This window comes from Hippichthys cyanospilos, chromosome 9 (assembly GCF_059441005.1).
Source record: "Hippichthys cyanospilos isolate Australia breed blue-spotted pipefish chromosome 9, RoL_Hcya_1.0, whole genome shotgun sequence".
In the NCBI taxonomy this organism is placed as follows: domain Eukaryota; kingdom Metazoa; phylum Chordata; class Actinopteri; order Syngnathiformes; family Syngnathidae; genus Hippichthys; species Hippichthys cyanospilos.
In genome coordinates this window covers 12,908,771-12,925,087 of record NC_142377.1, presented here as the reverse complement: position 1 = coordinate 12,925,087, position 16,317 = coordinate 12,908,771, and the positions used below count along the sequence as shown (strand labels likewise).

The 16,317-nt window shown below is 39.6% G+C and overlaps 1 protein-coding gene across 1 annotated transcript in view; it reads left to right on the top strand.

Moving 5' to 3' along the window:
* The window catches only part of LOC148418939 (inositol 1,4,5-trisphosphate-gated calcium channel ITPR1-like), a 62,120-nt gene that overhangs the window by 19,846 nt on the left and 25,957 nt on the right, over window positions 1-16,317 (top strand). The window contains exons 21-44 of the mRNA XM_088424362.1: window positions 56-197; window positions 272-425; window positions 524-714; window positions 795-927; window positions 1,002-1,056; window positions 1,134-1,299; window positions 1,391-1,564; window positions 2,067-2,141; window positions 2,258-2,395; window positions 2,535-2,660; window positions 2,774-2,974; window positions 3,054-3,305; window positions 3,379-3,504; window positions 3,582-3,710; window positions 4,507-4,524; window positions 5,225-5,251; window positions 5,411-5,531; window positions 5,667-5,851; window positions 5,917-6,065; window positions 6,141-6,252; window positions 6,816-6,851; window positions 11,364-11,411; window positions 13,152-13,284; window positions 14,869-15,056. Coding sequence (XP_088280488.1) covers window positions 56-197; window positions 272-425; window positions 524-714; window positions 795-927; window positions 1,002-1,056; window positions 1,134-1,299; window positions 1,391-1,564; window positions 2,067-2,141; window positions 2,258-2,395; window positions 2,535-2,660; window positions 2,774-2,974; window positions 3,054-3,305; window positions 3,379-3,504; window positions 3,582-3,710; window positions 4,507-4,524; window positions 5,225-5,251; window positions 5,411-5,531; window positions 5,667-5,851; window positions 5,917-6,065; window positions 6,141-6,252; window positions 6,816-6,851; window positions 11,364-11,411; window positions 13,152-13,284; window positions 14,869-15,056 — 3,079 coding nt within the window. The remainder of the gene's footprint in view (window positions 1-55; window positions 198-271; window positions 426-523; window positions 715-794; window positions 928-1,001; window positions 1,057-1,133; window positions 1,300-1,390; window positions 1,565-2,066; window positions 2,142-2,257; window positions 2,396-2,534; window positions 2,661-2,773; window positions 2,975-3,053; window positions 3,306-3,378; window positions 3,505-3,581; window positions 3,711-4,506; window positions 4,525-5,224; window positions 5,252-5,410; window positions 5,532-5,666; window positions 5,852-5,916; window positions 6,066-6,140; window positions 6,253-6,815; window positions 6,852-11,363; window positions 11,412-13,151; window positions 13,285-14,868; window positions 15,057-16,317) is intronic.

Here is a 16,317-nt window from a genome sequence, read left to right as displayed (position 1 = left end):
GTGCACATTTTATGTTTTAGTCTCTATGCATCCTTTTGATATGATTTCTTTGCAGTTATGACAATGACGGAACATCCAAAGATGAAATTAAAGAGCGATTCTGTCAGACTATGGAGTTTGTTGAGAACTATCTCAGAGATGTGGTTTGTCAGAGCTTTCCTTTTGCAGATAAAGAAAAGAATAAGTTAACCTTTGAGGTAACTTTCACCAATTAAACACATTAATCGCAATCATGTCAAGAGAAGATCACAAACTGTTTCTTTTTTTTTAGGTGGTAAATCTATCTCGGAACCTGATTTATTTTGGCTTTTACAACTTTAGTGACTTATTAAGACTCACCAAAATCCTGCTTGCTATTCTAGACTGTGTCCATGTGAACACAATTTTTCCTTTCAACAAGCTGGAGAAGGGAGATGAGAGCAAAGGTATGAAACCTAGAATGGCTGCGTACCCTTAGGAGGGCGAAATAACTAACAGGAGATAACTTTTCTTTTCACCCTCTGTTTGTGTATGTTCTTCCTAGGCAGTAATGTGATAAGGTCTATTCATGGTGTTGGGGAGCTGATGTCTCAGGTCGTCCTTAGAGGTGGTGGCTTCCTACCAACAACATCAAATAGCAGCTCCAACGGAAACACAGTCAAGTCTCAGACTGAACCAGAGAAACAGGACATTTTGGTCATGGACACCAAGCTGAAGATCATAGAGATACTACAGGTAGAGGACAAGCAACGGCAAATACATCCAAACATAAATATACCTAGTATGATATATTGATTATTTGCTCTTCTGCACAGTTCATATTAAATGTTCGCCTGGACTACAGGATCTCCTGTCTACTGTCGATCTTTAAGAGAGAGTTTGATGAAAGCAACTCCCAAAGTGAATTATCTGTAACTGGAACAGTTGAGAGTCCAAGCAATATGCAGGGTGAGATGAATGTTTTGCTCTAACAAATAGAGACCTTGCTAAGGCCAATGATTTTAACAGTTGTGCCACTTTAGGAGCGTTGGATTTTGAGCACATAGAAGAGCAGGCAGAAGGGATATTTGGTGGAAGGTAATCTCACTTTGAATATTGTTATCAAAAGTCAAACCACTATGTGTAATTTCAATCTTTGTGGTGGGTGTGGCCAGCGAAGAGAACACCCCTTTGGACCTGGACGATCATGGCGGACGGACTTTCCTGAGAGTCCTTCTTCACTTGACCATGCACGACTATCCTCCTCTGGTTTCCAGGGCCCTCCAATTGCTATTTCGGCACTTCAGTCAAAGGCAGGAGGTTCTTCAGGCTTTTAAGCAGGTGTCTTCCCACTTTACATAAAACATGACCAGCCTTTGAAGATCTGTCTCCTCTTCCAAACAATCAATCTTTCCTTTGAAAATCTCACCAGGTCCAATTGCTAGTCACCAGCCAAGACGTGGAGAATTACAAACAAATTAAGTTTGACCTGGACCAACTGCGTTCCATTGTGGAGAAGTCCGAGCTGTGGGTGTACAAACGGCAGGGTCCAGATGAGATCTTGGATACAGGAGAAGTCCTGTCAAATGAGTCTGAACGTAAAAAGGTATAAACAAATTTGGATTCAGCACATGTCACGAAAATAGATTGCAAGAACATTGGGTTTGTGGAAAAAAATACATTTAATGTTTAGTGGAAAATAAATGACCGCAGAAGACCAAATAAGAACACAGTTATAAATGACCAGTTTTGATTTTCAACATTTTACGTTACACTTACGTTTAGCAGAACACCACTTTACTCCAACTCCAAAATTAGGCTAGGAAATGAATTTGTAGAGATAAATGCCTCAAGCATTTTTTTATATGAGGTACTCAAATTACTTGAGGACTCATTTCACCCCTGGTATGAAAATGTGATTTTTTTTTAGAGTGAAAAATGAAGAGAATAACATTTACAGGAAATGGTTGGAATGGAGGATGGATGAACTTATTAAAGTCACCACAGTCAAATGTATTCATCATTCATGTGTCCACACTTCTATTTTACAAGATCACATGTGATAATGATACAAGGTAATCTTGTTTTTTGTGTCTTATTTATTTTAGGGGGAGTCTGGAGGAGCTGAAAAGCCAAACAAACCGGAGACCACCAGCAGTTACAACTACAGGGTGGTAAAAGAGGTAACTATCATACATCAAAACTGGTCACAAATAAAACAAGATATTTGATTTTTTTTTTTTGTTTTGTTTGTTTTTTAAACATTGATCAGTTCTTAATGTGTTTTCTCCTTCATTAGATCCTCCTACGCCTCTGTAGGCTTTGTGTCCAAGAGGGTCAGTCAGGTAGGAAGAGTAAGAAGCAGCAACAGAGGTTACTGCGGAACATGGGGGCTCATGCTGTCGTCCTGGAGCTACTACAGATCCCCTATGAGAAGGTGTCCGTGACCTTTTACTTATTAACCCAATTAAGTCATTTGTTAGTCCAAATCGATGGTTTTCAACCTTTTTCAGTGATGACCGCCCTGTGACGACCCCCTACCCAACGCAAATCAGTTCTTTATTTTCTAACTCCAGGGTGAAGATTTACGCATGCAAGACATCATGAGGTTAGCTCATCAGTTCCTACAAAACTTCTGCGCAGGGAACCAGCAGAACCAAGCTCTGCTTCACAAGCACATTAATCTCTTCCTCAATCCAGGGGTGAGCTAGCTTGGCACCAATGGCCAGTACCCGTGTTTAAAGTCACGCATTGATTATTCTATGTAATTTTTGTCTGTGTTTTTCTGTCCATAATTGATTGGGGTTTTCCCCAGATTTTGGAAGCCATTACCATGCAGCACATCTTCATGAACAACTTTCAGCTGTGCAGTGAAATCAATGAGCGTGTGGTTCAACACTTTGTCCACTGCATCGAGACACACGGACGCAATGTCCAGTACCTCAAATTTCTGCAGACTATTGTCAAAGCAGAGAATAAATTCATCAAAAAGTGTCAGGACATCGTTATGGCTGAGGTGATGGACTGTGTGCACCTGTGCCAATGGAAGTATGTTGTCCTCTTTTTGATACCTACTGTTTCGTGTTGGTGTACAGCTGGTGAATGCGGGCGAAGACGTTTTGGTCTTTTATAATGACCGCGCCTCCTTTCAAACGCTGGTACAAATGATGCGTTCAGAACGGGACCGTATGGATGAGAACAGTCCGCTGATGTACCACATTCATCTGGTGGAACTTTTAGCCGTCTGCACGGAAGGCAAAAACGTCTACACAGAGATCAAATGTAACTCCCTGCTACCACTGGATGACATTGTGCGAGTGGTGACAAATGAGGACTGCATCCCAGAGGTCGGCGTCAAATTATTGAAATAAAATTTCCACACGTTTCACACAGTTTCACACATGTATTATACCCCTCTAGGTCAAAATTGCCTATATCAACTTCCTCAACCACTGCTATGTGGACACGGAGGTTGAAATGAAGGAAATTTACACTTCTAACCACATGTGGAAACTCTTTGAGAACTTCTTAGTTGACATTTGCAGAGTAGGTAACTTCTGTAGTAAATCAGTGAATCGGGAAATGGATTGCACATCAACTGAGAAGGATTTTTTGGTTTTCAGGTTTGCAACAATACGAGTGATCGTAAGCATGCAGACACCATCCTGGAGCGCTACGTGACTGAGACCGTCATGAGCATTGTCACCACTTTTTTTAGCTCGCCTTTTTCTGACCAGAGCACTACTTTGCAGGTTTGAAATCAATATGCAAACAACTATAATGTCAACTACAGGCCATAAATGTATTCATGCACACAGAGTCAAAACAAGGTTAGGGCCAATCTAATGAGTCAATACAAGAGTTGTTTAAATAGATACACAGAAAAGTACAGGAAAAATGGTAGTCCTAGTCAGTTTTTAGTCTATTAATTGGATACAGTGTTTATTTAACCATTTTCAGGTGTGAAAAGTTAAGTTATTTTGTTTTACTTTCATTTTCTGTTTTTATATATTTAAATGCTGTCTCAATTAAAGGTGAGTTGAGGTAAGAAAAAAGTATTTTTACAGTGTTAATGGGAAATGAAAAATAATTATCAAATAAATTATAGACAAAATATTAACTTTTTGCTGCAGAAAATGAAGTAAAGCATCTCTTTAATTTAATAATACAGGATGTATTTTTTTGCCATATAGGCATTCTACAACATGATTGATTATATGTATGTAATTTTGCAACAACCTTTACATTGGATCTCGTTCACTTGTAGGTACGGATATTCATTAGATACCAAAACTACTGAATAGTAAAAGTGAAATGTGAAGCCTGCGCTGTCCTAAGCTCAACCGTAAATCATCCTGCCCAGAATGTCAGACATTTCCAGTGCTCTCCTGTTCCACCGACTCTTAGGTGTCAATCATTAAGAGGGGTGAATGGCTTTTCCAAGAAACACAGCTAACATGAGACGAGCTGCTAGATTAGATTTATGTTTTTCTCTCACTTAATAACAGTTGCATAACCTCCAGTCTATTAATGTCTCTTGCGCTTCAGGCGGCCATCAGACAGAACGTAAGTATGGCTAGGGTCTTGCTTATTAGCACCCCAGATGTCATTTCAGCTGAATAGCCCCACTCTGATGTTTAGATTAGAACTGTGCTGTCCATATATATATATATATATAAAATATGTCTAAGGAGCCTGACAAGGATCAGACTTTTTGACTTTTCAAAAAGTATTGCATGTGAACAATGAGTACAAATATTTAGAACATACATACAAACACATGTTCATACACCTCATAAACACTTGAACTCACCACAAGAGGAGAAATAAAGTATGGAACACATCAGCTAACACTGCTTCATAGCCCCCCCCCCATTTTTTTTTTCACTTTTTGTGCTTTAATACATATGATTTACTAAGATTAACATATGCCACACATCCACCAACAGCGCATGGAATCTGTTAGAGGGACTTTTGGAATAACAGTGGCTATTTTATTATGGCTATTTATATATGTATTTGTTTGTTTGTTTTTCAAAAAATATAATAAATGTTTTTCAAAAATACGTTGGATGACAAAATAAATCATGATACTTGAACGACATTAACCTATTTGCACCTTGGTCTTACTAGGTTATTGATAGTACATAATTATCTAATGTATATATATAATATATAATAACATATATATATATAATTTACTGACACAACTTGTTTGTTTTTGGTGCATGGTTCATTTCTTTCCTACTTGCACTCTTTGCCACAGGCTTCTCTTTTGGGAAAAATATTCCAGGTAATGCTTTCATTTACTAAGGATTGGAGTGCACATTACTATAGATGCAGATTCGCGGTTTAGGGGCAGGGATTTGCCAAATGATTACCAAATGATTGCATTTATTTTATTGCATGTATGTACTGTATTCCTGAAGAGATGTGTTGCTTCTCCTTTCAGACCAGGCAGCCAGTCTTTGTGCAGCTGTTGCAAGCAGTGTTCAGGGTATACCACTGCAACTGGTTGTTCCCTGTCCAGAAAGGATCTGTGGAGAGTTGTATCAAAGTCCTGTCGGATGTTGGTCAGTTGAATGCTCATCCAAGTATCATAAGCTCTAAAATTGTTTCACCTGTTTCACCACTTTCACCTGGTGTCGTAGTTCTATTCAACCTAATACTTTGCCAAAACTGAGCTCTCTCGTATTTGTCACTGTCAGCCAAAGGTAGAGCAATCGCCATTCCTGTGGACCTCGACAATCAAGTCAACAACTTGTTTGTGAAATCCAACAACATTGTTCAGAAAACTGCAATGAGCTGGAGACTCTCTGCTCGTAACGCCGCCCGTAGAGACTCTGTGGTGACTGCGTCACGTGACTACAGGAATATCATCGAGCGGCTGCAGGTACAAGGTTTTTGTCGCTTTTACCGGATTTAAGCATGTGCTCACCGCGTTTGTGTACAATGTAGGACATTGTGTCGGCACTGGAGGACCGCCTGCGTCCCTTGGTCCAAGCCGAGTTGTCCGTCCTTGTGGATGTGTTGCACCGGCCCGAGCTGCTTTTCCCGGAAAACACCGACTCACGCAAAAAGTGTGAAAGCGGAGGTTTCATCTGCAAGTAAGACGTTGATAGGTATCTACTGTAATTTGATTGGGACAGAAATAAAAGATGTTAAAAAAATTACTTTTGTAGGCTGATCAAACACACCAAGCAGCTGTTGGAGGAAAATGAGGAGCGGCTATGCATCAAAGTTCTTCAAACACTTCGAGAGATGATGACTAAAGACCGCGGTTATGGAGAGAAGGTACAAGAAATACGTCACTCTCACTGGATACTCCCGACTGTGTGCTCACGTAGTCGTATCAGGAATTAGAATATTTTTCGAGAAAGAGTGACTTTTTGGTATTAAGTATGCGTATGTGCCGAATGAAGTGACCAGGGTTGTTCATGTGCATCTGTGTATAGATGCTATGTTGGGGTTTTTGCAAACGTAGTTAATAACACAACTTGTATATGTATTTATATGTAAATATTTTTCATGTTTGGGTACAAGGTACACATACACTGTGTTCCAAACGACTGTATCTAACAACACAATCATTTCCCCTATTTTGAAGGGTTTTCTGTCCTTCAATCTTTGTCACATATCAGGACCTTCTCAGATATCTTCGCAGGCAACCCTCTGCCAAATGTGACAAATTTAATCAGTGGTTAACATGCATTCACAACTGGTCTTTTATGAGCCACTGAATTGGAGGAGTGTGTCCACATTACTCACTTTAACTAACATGTCACGCTGTGTTGTTGACCCCTGCTTGAGCTTCCTGGCTTGTTATCTAACCCCACAAACCTTCTGCTCTCTTTCAGCTCAGGGCCTTTGATGATGAAATGGATTTGCCTAAGGTTATTTCTTTCTTACTTATCCGTTTGTGTCCTTGGTTCATGTAGCTTTTGTGATATCTGTAGTGACTGTAGCTGCTGCTGATGCTACTTGCTGTAGATTTTCTTGAGTTCAGTGAAGAGCTCCAATAGAGCAATAGTATTCAGTAAAAACACTCATTTTATGCCATGCTGGGTTTTAATTAAATCACTTTACTGTTATGATAACAGACACTTGGGTCATTGCGTGTCAGCATAATGAATATCAAACAGGTACAAAAATATGATCAAGCGAGCTAACAGACACAAAATAGTATTACTATGTTAGTTAGAATTGTCAACATTTCTGAAGTTTTAGCTTTTCACCTGGCATAATCTTCCAGTTTCTGTAGTCCTCCTTGTTTGCGGACTTATCTCTGTTTAAATCAATTTTTAGTTTGGAAATTTTTTTGGGACACATTCCCCTTTTATTTTGCCATGTTACGCACCAAACCAGTAATTGAGTTTTACTTTATTTATGTTTGTGCAGTGTTCATATGCAATAATGGATTGTTTTTTTTAATTAAGTATGGAAATTAAATTAAACTTGATTTTGTTTTATTTGACTAACCAATCATTAAAATAATAACTTACTGGATTTTTACACTAATTAAGAACAAAAAAGACTACTGTATAGACATATTTCAAATTCTACATTTTGCAAGCCTGAAAGTTGTTCATTACACACTCTTTAAACCCTTTCAACAGAGTTTGACATTAATATTTTACCGCATACTAAAAATCAGCTTCCTTGTCTACTATTGATTGGTATCGGCCCCGAAAAAACAAAAACAAACAGTCTATCTCTAATTGTCTGTCTCATTTCGTCAATGTTTCTTTTCTCTTGCCTGTGTTCCACCATGTGTAGGGTGTTTCCCCCCTGTATGTCCTCTCAGTGCCGATAGGGGACACTGTGACCACGAGTGTGTGCGTGTGCATGTGCTAAAGCGTGTGTGTGTGCGTGTGCGTGCCGTATGCACATATTAATGAGTTGTGTGGATCTGTGACGACAGTGGCAGTCATTGAGGCTATGTCCTACTTTCCCAGACTGCAAACTGCACGATTCCTGGGCCCCTTCCAACTCTGGGCTGAGGTTACATAAGAACCCAGCATTTTTTTTCCCCCTCTCTTTCCTGGAACTCAGCCCCTCCGCTGCTGTGTGACCTTCAGCTGTAATTGCAGAGGATAAAAGTGTGCAGGAGCCATTTACCCATGCTGTGCGTGTGTGTGTGTGGGTGTGTGCGTGCGTGTAGGTGCGTGTGTATGTGTGTGTGCGCACCTGTGTCTAAAAATGGGTTTTGTGAGGATGCGAGTGTTGCAGGGTATAGATTGGGGCATGAGAGTTGATCCCCCTTCCTCCACCCACCACATATGCACACTCACACACACACACACACTCATCAACACATGCACACCTGCCATTGCTGTATCTCTCGTCCCTGACATAAAAATGTCAGTGGTGCCAAAATGTATTTGCCCCACCATGTGTCTGCATTTTTGGAGTCTCTTCCTCACATGCAGCATGCTACTAACGTGTGACACAAGTCTTTATTTAACTTTACTAGTTCCACACATACAATGCTCTGGAAAAGCTCCAGAACCGATTTTACAAAAATATTTACACTGAAGTTTTCAACATTTCCACTTCATTCTATTTGTACTACATCTTTTGAGAGCCAAGTCCTGGAACTTTTCTGACGCACCTCAAAGGCCGGTGGGAAAATTGTGTGGATAAAGCATTGAAATTAATAAGATTTAATTTGTAGTATCAGATTACAATGCTGTTTGGTAATGTCACAATAAGCATCATATCATCAGAGGCAGATCAATTTTAGCCGTGTTCGTGCACCTACACCATTATTAAATGTCAGGCCGATAAACTCTCAGACTTATATAAGTAGTTAAGCATGCAGACTGTTGAGTTTTTACTCTCACCTCGACAGTGTGTGTGTGTGTGTGTGTGTGTTTGTGCACGAGTGTGTGTGCTTGGTCACGGTCTTATTATGCAAGCCCTCATTTAGAGTCAGCCATGCTCCATGCCTTTTACCTCTTTCCCCTTCCAAACTATCATGAGATCTGTTTTTCACTTTTTAAAAGATTTTGCCACATTAAGTTGATTTACTCAATTTGGCTTTTGGAACGTCTGTCAGCTGCGTAGAAAGCAGGCGAGTGGTAAACACCAGTGCTTCTGTGCAACCCCCCCCCCCCCCCCCCCCCCCCCCCCCCATTAAAAAAAAAATAAAAAACCACGCACACACTCAGCTCCAGAATACAAAGAAGCATTTGTTTCGGTAATATCAGAGATGTATTTTGTAGAATTCAAGGTACGTGTTAGTAGCATGTACGTCATTCTGTTGAACTAAGAATTGTGATTGTAACCAAGGGGGTTTGTCCCAGGGAATTTCCAGTTTGGTCGAATGTGATGCAGTCAGGGCGGATGTGGCAGCTGTGAGGGCTTGCTCGGTGGTGTCTGTGGTCAGACTTGAGACCATCAACTGAGTATGTTTTTGCTGCTTTCTTTGATGTTGTTTTGGGACTATCAAAGAGAAGGAGCTATCTCATTTGTAAGAACGTTCAATATATTATTTGTGTTAGCATTAGCTACAACTTTAAATTATAGCTGAACCTCAATTAAAAAAAAAAATACAGTAACATTTGTTAACGCTCTACATGGCAGTAAATTTAAGTTAAATAATAGTGATCATCAAATCTGTTTAAAAATTGTTCATTAAGTGGAGATGTGTTGTTGGGTCTTCTTGTGTTTATAATTGTTTTTTCAAGGCGAAAAATATATGTTTTAATTTATCTAAATGTTTGGAATATATTTGATTCCATTTTTGTGTACGTTATTCAAATACCAAAAATAGTATAGCCTCTGCTCAATATTATATGGTTAATTTACTAATCAGCTTGCATGCAATAATTCTTGTGATGACCCCCAGACAAACCAAGTATGCCTTGTGCAGTTCATCAAAGCATCAGAATTTTTTTTGCACATCTATGCTATTAAAAGGATATTCGACTTATTTAATCATTTTCAGCTGAAAAAGATTGAAAAATGCATTTTTCTACTTTACGTACTGAAAATGATCATGTGTTCAAGGGTCAGGTAATGACAACAGTGGCTCACCTGTTTTCTGGGTTTGGTCATGTGACATTTGCAAGCTTAGCTGGGATTGGTCATTACCTAAGCTCTGGGCAATTGTGATGTCATTTTCACCCAACAACAAGAGGCAAAATGACCACACCCAAAAGGATTCAAAAAAGGAAAAGATTTATATTCCACAAACATACTGTTGATCAAAATTGGAGACTTCTTCACACCTTTTATAATTTACTCTGTGAGGTTCAAAGGCCTCAAAGTGGTATGATTTGCAGTTTGACCAAAAGTCTTAGTTTATACAGTGCATTTTTTCTGTAAAAATTGTACTATACACAAACTTTTGAGGTGTGTTCAACTTTTAAAAACTGTTTAAAGTTATCATTTTTAATTAGTATTGTGTTAATCTGTGTATGTTGCAGACACATCGCCAAACACAAATCCAGTACTAACTATATTTATGAGTAGATAATTAAAGTTTCCATCATTTATTGGTAGTTAGTATGGGAGTCCCCAAGTGATTTTGTGTAAATAGGATATTTATATTACATCATCTCCCCCAACCTGCCCTATGTTTCAAAAGTTAGCATATAGGTGAGCTCGTGTTGGAAGGCACCACAGCAGCAGAAATTAAAATAACACTATACTGACATTGATTCAGCATAATTGCCTCCTGACTTTGACTTGGACTGACAAGTTGAGTTGTGAAAGTGTCAGTGTTTGTTGTCTTCTCTTCTACTCTGTGTTTTCGTGACAGATGGCCGCTGTAAGCTGCTCTGTGTCACTGGTTTAGTGACCTGATTCCTTTTGGATTGATTATGTAACTCTAACCCCTTCTGCCCCTTGCCTAGCCCCCCCCCCCCCCTTATGTTTTTACATAACTACTTATCTAGAGCGTTGCCTCTTAGCACTTTGAGCCGTCTTATTGTACACACTGTACAGTAAATAATCCGACTTCAAAGCACCGTATAACCTGAATCCCGCCATTTGTTTGCGCCATTAAAGAACAAACACAATGCAGAAAACACCTGAACAAACACAATGCAGAAAACACCTTAGAGTGTCGTTTTGATCTATATTTGATTTTGTGAGTCATCGTATTTACTCATCCTTGATTTTAAAATGTGATTTTGCGGCTGTTTTTATTCTATGATTCTTGTAGTGTTGGCTTTGCGGACATTGGGCCTAATTTTGTGTTTAAATAATGTGAGATTATCTGCATGAACATTTGATAAATATGTCAAAAGCCTTTTTTTTTTAAGCATGACAACTCGCTCTCACCTTGCATGGTCTTTTTGCATGCATTTGACGTCACATGTACTCTTTTATTAACTATGCATGAATATTAACCCCCTGTGCTTGCATCTGTTTGTCTTAAAACTTACCACTGCACCCAGCAGCTGGATCAGAACCAGCCTGAGAAGTTGTTGGAGGACCAGAAAAGGGTACGTGCACTTAGTTATAGCAAGATTTGGAGAAGAAAGTCACACTGTATTTGAGGCCATACGGATAGCCATCTCAATGAGGCTGCATAATATTGATGATGCAAAAATTCCGGCAAGGACATTCTGTGCGCCGACAGCTCCTTTTTAAATGAGGTTAAAAAAAAACGTTATTGTGATCGCACTATCATCCACAGCCAATTACTTCTTCGCTAAAGGAAGAGGTCAGACAGACCCAACAGCAAAACACAATCATGAGACAAGTTTGTGAAAGTCAACAGCTGCAGCACAGCGTGAGTCAAGTCAGCAAGTATCAATTTCAACTGCAGCACAGCCATTTTGCAGCAAGACACTGATAAAACTCTAGAGATTTTAATGCATTTAATCACAAAGTTGTATTTATACGTCTTTACAGGCTTTCAATTTCATGTATGTATTTCCATTTTAAGGATAAAAATCTGGATCAAAATATTTATACTGACAAGGGATGCACAACATTTTCCTTCACATAATATTTTAGGCTGAAAATGGCAATTAAAACCAAAACAACACCTTTGAAAACAGCTGTTGCGGTGACTGAACACACGAGTCCCTGTTACTCAATTTTTATTATCACATCACTGACCTACCAACATCAACACCGCCTTAAAAAAAATAAAAATAAAATCGCTGATTAATGAGCCTAAGAATCCACTAATCATTTACTCTGTCATTGTGTGATACGGCACAAGCTCTTAGTGTTAGCGCTAGCTGCTATGTAAAAAAAGTTATTAAATGATAAAAACTTTTTTTTTTAATTAATTAATTACTAGCTTCCTATTGATCAATAGAAGCTGACATATCAAGAAGATGAAGCTCCAATATGGCTTCTGGCTTCCATTCTCTCGGGTGTTATGACAATGAATCAAAATAAAGAATAAATCTGCCTTATTGTTACTATTGTAACACAACAAAAATCTGTAGTTCATTAAAATGATTTTGATTTGGTTTTCAGTTTTTCGGTTTTTCAAGTTTTTCTCATTTTTTTGTCCTGGCCAAACATTTTCATTTTGGTGCATCCCTAGGAATAACTTTTGTAAAAGAAAAAAAAAAAGCATATGGAAAAAGTCACAAAATGATGTGTCGGCTGTCAACTGTCTGAATCTTAAAGCATGACAAACCTCTGCTTTAAAAAAGTAAAATAAAATAATCATTTACTTTTCATCACACTCACTACCTAATCTTATCTGCCCTTTTGGAGCGCAACATCAAAAGCAGGTCTTGCATAATATTCTATCTATCGGGGAGCGCACACTTTGACTGACTCGTCACGTAATCGCACAAAAATATACCCGCGCACACCCGTCTTCTTTCATTTCCGTCACGTTGTCCCATGGGAGGTCTCGTCAGGTAGCTATGGGCTGCCGTTGCTATACCAACAGCAAAGTCGTGCTGCTCAAGACTCAACAGATGATGAGTCACAGTGTGAGAGACTTGGCATATCCTCTGTCTTAGAAAAGACCGCATCCTTAAATGTCATTTGGTTAGGTCACTGAAGATAGCAAAAACAGTGGGTGGTAAATGACGTCAAAAATGGGTTCTGCTCATGTTTAAACCTTTGAAATGTTTGAGAGTTCCTACAAAGATATCGATGAAGGTCCGCCTCAGAAAGTGGATGATGACTGTCCCTTGTTACCTAACCAGCCCTCCCTCCACATGGCTGCAATCCTGTCATTGCATTTTTCTTTTCTTTGCCTCTGATAGGGCGAGGCACTGAGGCAGATTCTGGTGAACCGTTACTATGGCAACTTCCATCGGAGTGGTGGGCGGAGGGACAGCTTGACGTCATTTGGCAGTGGCCCCCTCAGCCCCGTAGGACCCGGCAAAAAACAGTCAGGTGATTCACACTGATGTTGAATGACACAAAGGCACACATGAAAACATTGATTTTACTGTGTGTAGCGTGCAGGCCCAATAGTGACAACATTAGAGGATGAAGTCCATCGAGAATGTTTCCTTATCTTTAGCCAAAAAAATGTATGATGCATGTAGTTGTAGTAATACAAATGTCTCTGCATGTTATGCAAGGATGGAGCACTCTATCTGTCTGACCCTGAGCTCTTATCGCTCCCAAAGTTGTGCACAGACCTGCCCTTTGAGCACGACCACCACCGCACACACTTATCGCACTTTGATAACACAGTCATCGTATTACAGGCTGCAGTCTAAATACCGAAGCATTCAATCTCTGCCTGTTGGTGATTATTTTATTTGTGGGGGTGTTGATACATGACATGACTGATGTCCCATTCCAAAGGACATTAATGGCAGTGCCTTGTTTTGGACATTCGCAATAAGACTGTTTTCCGTTTATGGCATGCGCGCCAAGATACGGCGGGACGTGCTTTGTAGTGTGTCAATGTGCAAAACCTCCGCGGCCTGTGCAAACTTGCTTTCTACCTGTTGCGGAAGCACTCAGTATTCTCACGCATGTGTACTGCATGGCCATTTTGAAAAATCTACCATCACGTGCATTTCAAAGGCTTTAAAATGTGGCGCTAAAGGTGGGATTATCTTTCAAATGCTCTATTAGGCGACGCTAATCCAAACACAATATTTGATTAATAGTTGTGTTTGTGAAATGTGATTTAAGAAGCAAAATACCCCCATTTTTAGCTATCTCTTGAGACGGCCATTTTGCCACTTTGCAATTGGCATCACAGTTGCTCGGGTAATGACAAAACATAGCTCATCATGCAAAGTCACATAAATGAACTCGGAAAATAGGTTAGCCATGATGGGTAGAATCCAAATCCCACAATGTAATATAAATCAGAATGGTGTGTTTAGATTAGTAAGGGCGCATAGAGCGCATTGATTTTGGGGTAAATCTCTCCTCCTACAAGAAGTTAATAACTTGTTTTACCATTGCCCCAAAATTGTTTCATATATTTGTAGCAGGTTTGACCAATAGAAGCCTGATTCTTGTAGGTATTTTGGGCGTCGGTCAACGGACAATCTGAAGATCTGGATTCTCTTGCACAGTGAATGTTTTACAATTTTACAAATTTCTCAATGTATGGCAATTTAAAATTAACTTCTTTTTTTTTGTCATGTTACATTTTTGTTTTTATCTACTGAATATTGCAATTAACTTCCAACATCAATTAAAATAGCATAAATATAAACAATGAACACAATATATTCTGGGTCTTAAAGTCAAAATGTTCTACATCGGGCTGGCTTTAAATTATTTGAATGTATTCAACACAAAAAATTGGAATATGAGTCCATGTACTGTACATATTGTTTTGCATATGTTTTAACATTTTTTAGAACAGCTTTTGGGTTTGCTCTTTGAAGTGTCAATGGTCTCATCACGAGTGATCAAATTCCACTAATACAATTATTGTGTGGGAAAAAAAACCTCAAGAACTGCAGTCACATGCCTGCCCACATGTTAACTTGTACTGTTTTATAGTTCTAGTGGGCCCTGGGGGCCTGAGCCGCAGGGAAATGAGCCTGGCAGAAGTGCAGTGCCACCTGGACAAAGAAGGAGCCTCTGATCTGGTGATCGACCTCATCATGAACACCACCAGTGACAGAGTTTTCCAGGAAAGCATACTCCTGGCTATTGCCTTGCTGGAGGGTGGAAACACCACCATCCAGGTCAGTAGAACACCCAGTACAGCAGTATATGATCTGGAAATCAGTCTGTCAAGATTTTCACTGATCATCGGCCTGTAGTATAATGCATGGTTCCAAGTATATGGGTCAGTGTGCCACCATAGCTGCACATGTACAGTACATTACATAAGGCAGCACCCTACCCCCTATACCATGTGCCATTTCTATTATCTCAAAGGTTGTCACCTGATCACTTATCATTACGTAAGACTTTTTTTGTCAGTACATATCATGATGGGTTGGAGATACAGCATACTTCTAGTCATACAGTTTTAGTTGTCATTGTTTGTTATATTTTTCCTATTTTGTATCTGTCCACTGATGTGTGTCTTGTGATCAGTCTGCCCATCTATGGGCTGTTGTGCAATCACGGGGCTAGCATAATCAGATTATGGCAAAGAAGCCGCTGCGGTGGAGATAATTCTTTGGCTTCCCACGGCTGCGGCAGAGCTGCGTCACGTGATTGGGGTTGTTACATAAAGTCTGTGTGAATGAACAATGAGGAATGTCTCAGCCTTCAAAACATTCCTGCTCCCTCTCCCACTCCCTTGACTTCTCTTGCAGGCCTAAAGTGGGTCATGCTGGGCCTCCGGAAGTGGGGCAGTGGGGAGAGAAGGTGGAGGGACTGGGGGGAAACACAGTAGAGGGATTGAAGAGTAACTATATCTTCTTTGTCTCTGGGATTCTAGATGTATCTGGATATACAGGTAGATATTAAATTGTAGAATATCCACACAATGCAAAAATGTTACATAATTATATTATTTAGTTAAGTACCTAAACCTCGCCTGTTATTACGTGCCAAGGCTCGAAATAAGGGGTTTGCCATTAAAGATTCTCATTTTGTGCTTCTACAAAACACATTGAACAGCACAATTGAGAATCACAGACTTTTAACTCCAAGACGGTCCTAAAAAAAATTCGCTGGGCTGAATGCGGTCTGGACAAGCTCACACCATCTAGGTAGCAAAAAACTTCAGCTAGCGAGCTACGGTGGCTAAACACGTTGCATAGGCATCAAAGCCTGTAATTTTTACCTCCATGGCAGCATATTAAATACACTTCTGATAAGTATCGTTCACAGAAATGTGTTATGAGGACAGGTGGAGAAGTACTGCTAAACTAACTCAAGATTGATGTAATCTTTTTAATACCAGAAATAAGTGGTTTGGGGAAAAAGTACACTTTTTACACAGGTCTTACCTGAACCACAATACAGCAGAGCATATGCAACTGAACAGCA